This window comes from Periplaneta americana, chromosome 2 (assembly GCF_040183065.1).
Source record: "Periplaneta americana isolate PAMFEO1 chromosome 2, P.americana_PAMFEO1_priV1, whole genome shotgun sequence".
NCBI lineage: Eukaryota > Metazoa > Arthropoda > Insecta > Blattodea > Blattidae > Periplaneta > Periplaneta americana.
The window spans coordinates 169,661,794-169,669,636 of record NC_091118.1 but is presented as its reverse complement, the minus strand read 5'-3'; the positions used below and the strand labels follow the sequence as shown (position 1 = coordinate 169,669,636).

The window sequence follows — 7,843 nt, the reverse complement described above, 5'->3', positions numbered from 1 at the left end:
GAAAATCTGAGGTATGTGTTCAATACACTTTGAATCGTCTGGAGGGAGGAAATAATAATAATAATAATAATAATAATAATAATAATAATAATAATAATAATAATAATAATAATAATAATAATAATAATAATAAGTGCTTTTTTCTGACGGAATGCTCTAGCACTTTTTGTTGCATTTTTCATAATGAAATCGATAAATTTGTTAATAATTACATATTTAACATTTTTCTTTCAACTCCGCTTAGGAAATGAAAGTCTTAAAGTTGTAGGAAAAGGTGGTTAAAAACGACAAAATTCCCGTGCACTGAACAGTTATCATCTTCCTGTCTGCTATAATATATTCTACACAGAGTTCCACCACCTTTTACTCCATAAGAAAAGCACTGATGATGATGATGATGATGATGATGATGATAATAATAATAATAATAATAATAATAATAATAATAATAATAATAATAATAATAATAATTGCCATTTTCATAACAATTCAAGTTACTATTTTTGCTACAAAGACTAATAACTTGATTTGTTATTTCAGTTTGGTGAAGTTCGTTTACCAACATTTCATTCCAAGTAGCTGCCATAGCAATCCAGTGGCTAGAGTGCTGGACTCCTAATCCTGTGGACCCAGGTATCCCCGATTTATGACTTGTTTTGGGCAACTCCGTGGTCCAGGTAGCATAGATGCTTTCTCTGGGGAGCTCTGTTTCCTCTGTGGCATACGAAGAAATCTCAGCTGGTGTAAGCACAGACCAGCCCTCTATAGCACATCCTGGGCAATGACTCTGTCTGTTAATTGAACTACCTAACTTGCTTCACATATTATGTGAATGACGAACAGTAAAGTACCCGTCAACAGACAAAAAGAAAATTCGATTCTAGATGCAAAATCCTTATTTTATATGATATTACATGTGACTAAATCTGACATCTTAGATTGAAATTTATTCCAAATACTATAATTAATGTATATAAATGTATCAGTATTCGCAATAAAATTGCAGCTCTTTGCTTGTTTCATTCACTGTGGAATCAAACAACACAGAACTCACTACGAGGAGGTGGCTGCATGTCGAGTTCCACCCTGCCCATCCCAACTTTCCAACTATGTATGTGGACAAGAGCATCTAGTTATTCATTATTTTGTGATCACCAATTAACCAATACGGTATCATATATATGTTTATCTTATTCCATTTAGTATATTTTCAAATATATTTTATGGAAACTTCATTATGTTTCTGCATCATAATGCAGAATTGCTTTACTTTACCATGGTGGTAAACAATTTATCATAAAGTTATTTATTTTTGTAAGTTTTCTTTATTTTCGTTCTCTTTCCTTTTCCTTTTCATCTCTCTCTCTTTCTTTCTTTCTTTCTTTCTTTCTTTCTTTTTACAGTGACTAAGAGCCTGGTATGTCCATAATATCTTTCATTTAATTGTTTATTTTTCATATGGTACCGTATATCAATAATTTATTTCTCTCTCTTTCTTAGTTCACTCTTATCTCTAAGGGTACGTACACATTGGAGCGACGATAAACGATAAAAGAAGCAGCGATGCTATATCAGAGAGAATTGAAGCATGCATTGTCATTGAGGTATGCATATTGGAGTAAGGATAAAAGCGAAGATACACAATAAAAGCGACGAAAAAGAAAAATTCCATTTTCTTCGCTCTTGTCGTTCATATGATCTCTGATTAAGATAATATTAACCTGTACAATGACCGGTGGTTATCAATATATCCGAATATTAATCGATTTATGATTATTTCGGCATATTAAATTAATTAGGCCTATCATAGATATTGGCAAATTAATCAGTTATGTATTTATTCGTGATATGTTATGTGATCACAAGAACCAATCACAACACAACGAATTTATACTAGTTTTGGGATGAGTAATGGGTTCAATTTTGTACTTATTTAAGTTATATTATCCTTGTACTTAGCAGCTGATATTTCCAATATATCTTCTTTCATTAAGTGGATGTGTAGAATATCTTCTACTGATAATTCAAAATGTTCGCTTCTCGTGTCCTCGTTGCTCTGATATGAACACTTGATTATTTGATAATACAAAAGCATCGCTAGGTCATTTCTTTTATCGTTTATCGTTGCTCCAATGTGTACATACCCTAATACTGGTCATGAACAGCCAATTCAGAATCGATTCTCAACCATGCTGGAACAAAGCTGTGAGAATCGGTATCTGGAAAAGCTTTTCCTTTCATATTCATATTCATATTCATTTATTGAGTCCAACCAGAGCCTTCTTTAGTTACTGAAGATGGCTCTGGTCCAACTGATCACATACATGATATGGGATATTTAATTTATATTATTAATAATATAGATCTTAAATTTATCACTATTTTCATATCAATTCTTTCATCAAAATGGCTAATCAAATATTATTTTGTAATAATAAAAATTAGAATTGTTTCCACGGTATTCTCTTCACCTACATACGCCTCCTTGACCTTCACTCCTTTCATTGAAGCACCTTCAATGACAATTGAGCAATGGTTAATCTACGTGCTTTTGTTTTGATATTCATTTGTTCGTCATTACATTGATTTACCAGTTTATATCAATAGGTATAATTCTTGACATAAAATTAAGTGTGAGGAAAAGTAATAGAAAATGTTTTATTATATACAATACGAAAATGTAACATAAAATTCTGATATATAGAATGTAGATTAATGCAGTGAAGTAAACGTGTTTCCTACTATGTGTTTGATCCATATAATTTCACTTAAGGTTATAAAAAATGGATAATAGTGAAGGTAAAGTGTTGGAAAAAGTTACGACTTTCATAGTTATTACTGTAAATTATTTCGCAAATAAAACTGAATTATTACAGTTATTATTTTCAGGGCTAAGAAGTAATGTAGAGAGAATTCAGAAACTATCAGACACAGATGGAAAATTTTTTGCTCCTATTGATATAAATCTCTCTGCAACCCAGAGTATAGATCTGCCACCTCTTTCGTGGTATAACTATGATATCCCACCTAAAAAAATGAAAATTACAAATACTGCACATACTGGTAAGTTATTTTATTCTTTTACCTGTGTACTTTAACAACAACAACAACAACAACAACAACAACAACAACAACAACAACAACAATAATAACAATAACAATAATAATAATAATAATAATAATAATAATAATAATAATAATAATAATAATAATGAGCATCTTTCTTTATGCAAGGGTCCTCGTTTGTCTAGTTTGAAAAATAATTCATATAACTTACATACTGGTATCTTAAATACCGGTACTAAAATTTTTGTCTGAAGAAAAGTTTAATTTTTACAGGATAATAATTCTTCTCCTTGCTCTATTTCTGTAATGGTTCGACTTATATTAATTTTATAAATCAATTAGTAGGCCTATATATATCTTTAAGTTCTGAATTCTTTCTCTCGAAAATTTTCGAGCGGTCATATAATACCTATCTCTGACACCTAAATTTTTGGAGACATGAAATCTATATAATTTTGTTTATTATTTTATTTTATGATAGTATAATAATATAAACAATGGTTTCAGCTAATTCGGAGAAAATCACCATTATGTGTGTGTATTTCTTTAAATACCATAATTTTAGCAAAAAACCTCTATAGACAGCCAGATAGAGAGATCACATACTGGAAACCACTTTTACGATATGATGAAGCGTATTTTCATGAAAATCTTGAAATCGATTTTTCTGTAGTACTGGAATCAAAATATTACGGGTATCTCGTCTGTCTACAGTCATTTCTCTTAACCCTTCTGATCTGATTTTGCTAGAATTCAGGACCTACGAATCAATTTATTTAGGAATGATGCTCATGGAATATAATAATAAAAAAGAAGTGACAGAGGATTCATAAATTCCCGATGATTACTAGAATTAAGTTACATATTTTTTTCATTATTTGTATTTATTTATTTATTTTTTTTTTAATTTTTTTTGTCATGAGGGATATGGATTTGTATTTTTTAATATAATAGTACGGTAAGCACTTACATTTTCAGCTGACTCTCCTTTAATACATGGATTCGACAAGTGATATAAGTTTCTTGACAGTACCAATACCTGGTTATGTGCAGATAACACTAGTTGCTTATTACAGTAAATAATGTTCGTCGCTTATTCACTTGCAATTGGATCACGTAATACTCGAGAGATGGCAGTATGTGTCAGGGGTGTATTTTGCGGGCTACCGGGGCTACTGGCGGTAGCCCAAGGAAATTACAAAAGAAAAAGTTTATAATATAACATAATGTAATAATTTTGTATTATTAGTTTTACCATAGTAATAATAGGGTCAGCGGTAGCCCAAACCCTTTAACCAGTATACGCCACTGGTATGTGTACACTTTGGCATGTGCAGTACCGTATCTAGTATCTAGCAGAGATTTCTTGAACTTCATGTTATGCTAAAAATGTTAGATTTTCTCATAAATTTTACCTCGACAAAAAATGTATGCACATCAAAATGTGACTATTTATTTGAAATAAAAAACGCACAATGTTAATTCAATCAAAATAAAATCAGGTGATTTTATTCGTGATTGTTTTATATTACACAGAATACCTGTAAACTGAGAAATAAAACAATATACGGCAGCTCATATAGGAGGAAAAATAATTTTCTAAGATAAATCAAGTACCGGTAATACTGGTACAGAATTATTTCACTTTATAAATGAGGCTAAATAGCGTGCTTTGTGACTTTACTTCTTTTATTTACAGTGATTCTTAGTGCCAAGTGGATGGACGAACGTCCGTTCCTCGCTGATGGTCCTATAATTGGAAATTATGTATTTTCGCAACTCCACTTTCACTGGGGTATCGCAGATGAAGAAGGCAGTGAGCATACAGCTGAAGGGCACAAGTAACACATTCTCAATTAAATATTATACATGCAAATTTCTGCGGTTATATTTGAAGTTAACACATGGTTCCAAGTATTCATGTTTAAGCGAATATAATAAACAGATAGTGTTGTAGTAATTTAATAGTTATTACCCTTCACATACAGATAATCCTGCCCGTTAATAACCTACCATACCACAAGCAATACGATACAAATGAAACCTTTCACATTCCATGTTTATGATTTTAAGTAAATTTGCTATACGTCCACACTATTACTGAATTTTATCATTCTGAATGTTCTAAAAATGCTCTGACTGAATTGAAAACGGAATATAACCCATCACTAAAGACTAGAGAAAGGAAAAAGTAAAAAATTCTTAGTACCAAGTATCGGTAATTTCATTTTAAATACGGTAACAAATGTAAGTGCACAATTCCAAACAAAAAAAGAATACAGTATAGAAGTATATACCTACATGTACATTTGTTCCATTTAATAAGAACGTAAATTAATTTAAGAACTTTAAGAGTAATCCACAATAGTAAGTAGGCTTACACTGTTCTTAAAATATCTTCATTGAGAAGAAACGCAAATCAAATATTTTCTTGTTAAATTGCAACACTGATTAGTGATTATAGATTCTCTTCATAGAATGGTAGGGGTAACAATTTTTGCAATTATTTCTCTATATTAAACTGCAAAGCTATCAATATAGGAAGTAAATCCACTGTTCTGAATTAATTATTATTATTTGTTTCATTGACATATTTCTTTTTGCTTCATATCTAAAATTTTTTGACAAAGTAATTGTTTGAGGCATTCTGTATTTTAAGTACTTATTAATAACAAGTGTTATTTGGGTTGTATTAACAAGTAACAACTACTGGTACCAGTACCAATAATTAATTTATATAACTTACCGTATGCTTTATACAGAGTGTCTATTTTATAACCTCACCATTAAGCGACACTTCACTGGTTACAGCTTTGTTATGACTTGAATTTTCCTTACACTTACTTTTCGTTCTCTCGCACTTGTGTAGTCTAGCTAAGATCACGACTTGAGATGACAATAAGGTAACATAGAACAAACACCAGATTCTTATGGAAGAAGTTAAGTTTCTTTCTGTGTCTGGCAGTCGATGCATGCAAGAAAACCTTGTGTAGTGATTTTGTGACAAATGAATGTTTCCCTATTTACTATACAACAGCGAATGTTTATTATAATTCCTATGTACTCACTAACTCTATCTGACAAGAGCAAAGAAGACTTGAGGAGAATTTTTCAGTTATCAAAGTTCTTCATCCTTCTATACTCTACCGGTACCTACTTTGTAGGAAATTTAGAGGACTACAAGTTTGTACAACAAAAGCCTATAAGACAGTGACATGTTTTGACCTAAGGAACCCTAAATTATACAACATTTACTGTTAAATGCTTTTAAGTAATAAATAAATAATTACATGTAGTAGCCTATGTTAGTGAGTGACTATCCAACAGAGTTTTTGCGACTATCTATGAGCCGCATGACGAAAGCCAATAGTGCAAGTGCAGGGAATAAAAGTACTGCTTGTAAGTAAGGTTCTAAGTATGAAATATTGCACTGTATATTAAATATCCATAACTTTTTTTCAGTTTCCCTCTAGAGATGCATGTAGTACATTTTAAAAGTGACTACGGAACTCAAGAAGTAGCTTTGAGAGAACGAGATGGTTTGTTGATTATTATTTATTTTTTCAAGGTATGTAATATAATAACCTAATTCAAGTAGTATTGATAATATACTTCATCACAATTTTTTACATCTTCTCTTTCCTTGAATGATAAAGTACAGAACATTTCAATTCAGTTTATCTAAAAATATTTATATGCTGTAGCAAAGATAGAAAATCCTTCTAGTTTGAAAAATGTATATATTACTCCTATCAATTTGCCTTAATTCGTCTCAAAAGTTCATTTTTTGACGTTTATTTTTTAAAGCATAAATTTTCCCTTTTTGATTTTTTCTTAAATTCCTGTGTTCATTCCCAAAACAGGAAAAGGAAATTTCCTCCAAAATATTGTAAGCTTGTTGCTATTGTTCTAATGATACAATTTTGTAATTTATTTGTGAAGTACCTACCACTAGATATAAGGTAAGCTAGAATCACTTATCATTAGGGATCCTATTCTACGGTGAATAAAAATCTTGAATTTCGGTAGATTTTATTTCTCATAATGAAACAACAAATTCGGATTTATTTCAGGTATAAAAAATATTACATTTTGACTCTCGTCGTGCAAAATACATTACTGCATATCCCTACAAAGACTAGAGGTCTGTATGATCAAAGGAATCTTAAGGTTGTTGGTACATTTTAACAATACATTATAGTTTTCTATCAGCACTTACTGTACATGGTGTGTAAAGAAATCTGTGTACTAAAATGTCTCCCATCCTATGTGTGAATAATATAAACTAATAGACACCACAAAAACATTCAAGCTATTTCTACTTTATATTTAAAAATAAAGGATTTGAATACTAAACTCAAAATTTCCTACATAAATATCAATATTTGGTCACTTTAAATTAAAATTTCACAAGAAAAAAAAAAATTCTCTGCAAAAAAAAAAAACACTAATTTTGATAATTCGTGCTACTTACTTACTTACTGGCTTTTAAGGAATCCAGAGGTTCATTGCCGCCCTCACATAAGCCCGCCATTGGTCCCTATCCTGAGCAAGATTAATCCAGTCTCTATCATCATATCCCATCTCCCTCAAATCCATTTTAATATTATCTTCCCATCTACGTCTCGGCCTCCCCAAAGGTCTTTTCCCCTCTGGCCTCCCAACTAACACTCTATATGCATTTCTGGATTCGTCCATACGTGCTACATGCCCTGCCCATCTCAAACGTCTGGATTTAATGTTCCTAATTATGTCAGGTGAAGAATACAATGCGTGC

General features: G+C 31.1%; 1 protein-coding gene across 1 annotated transcript in view; it reads left to right on the top strand.

Moving 5' to 3' along the window:
* The first annotated feature begins 2,899 nt into the window (after positions 1 to 2,899).
* LOC138694806 (uro-adherence factor A-like) overlaps positions 2,900 to 7,843 on the top strand; it is a 28,806-nt gene continuing 23,862 nt past the window's right edge. The window contains exons 1-3 of the mRNA XM_069818891.1: positions 2,900 to 3,063; positions 4,766 to 4,907; positions 6,529 to 6,634. Coding sequence (XP_069674992.1) covers positions 3,036 to 3,063; positions 4,766 to 4,907; positions 6,529 to 6,634 — 276 coding nt within the window. The 5' untranslated portion in view covers positions 2,900 to 3,035. The remainder of the gene's footprint in view (positions 3,064 to 4,765; positions 4,908 to 6,528; positions 6,635 to 7,843) is intronic.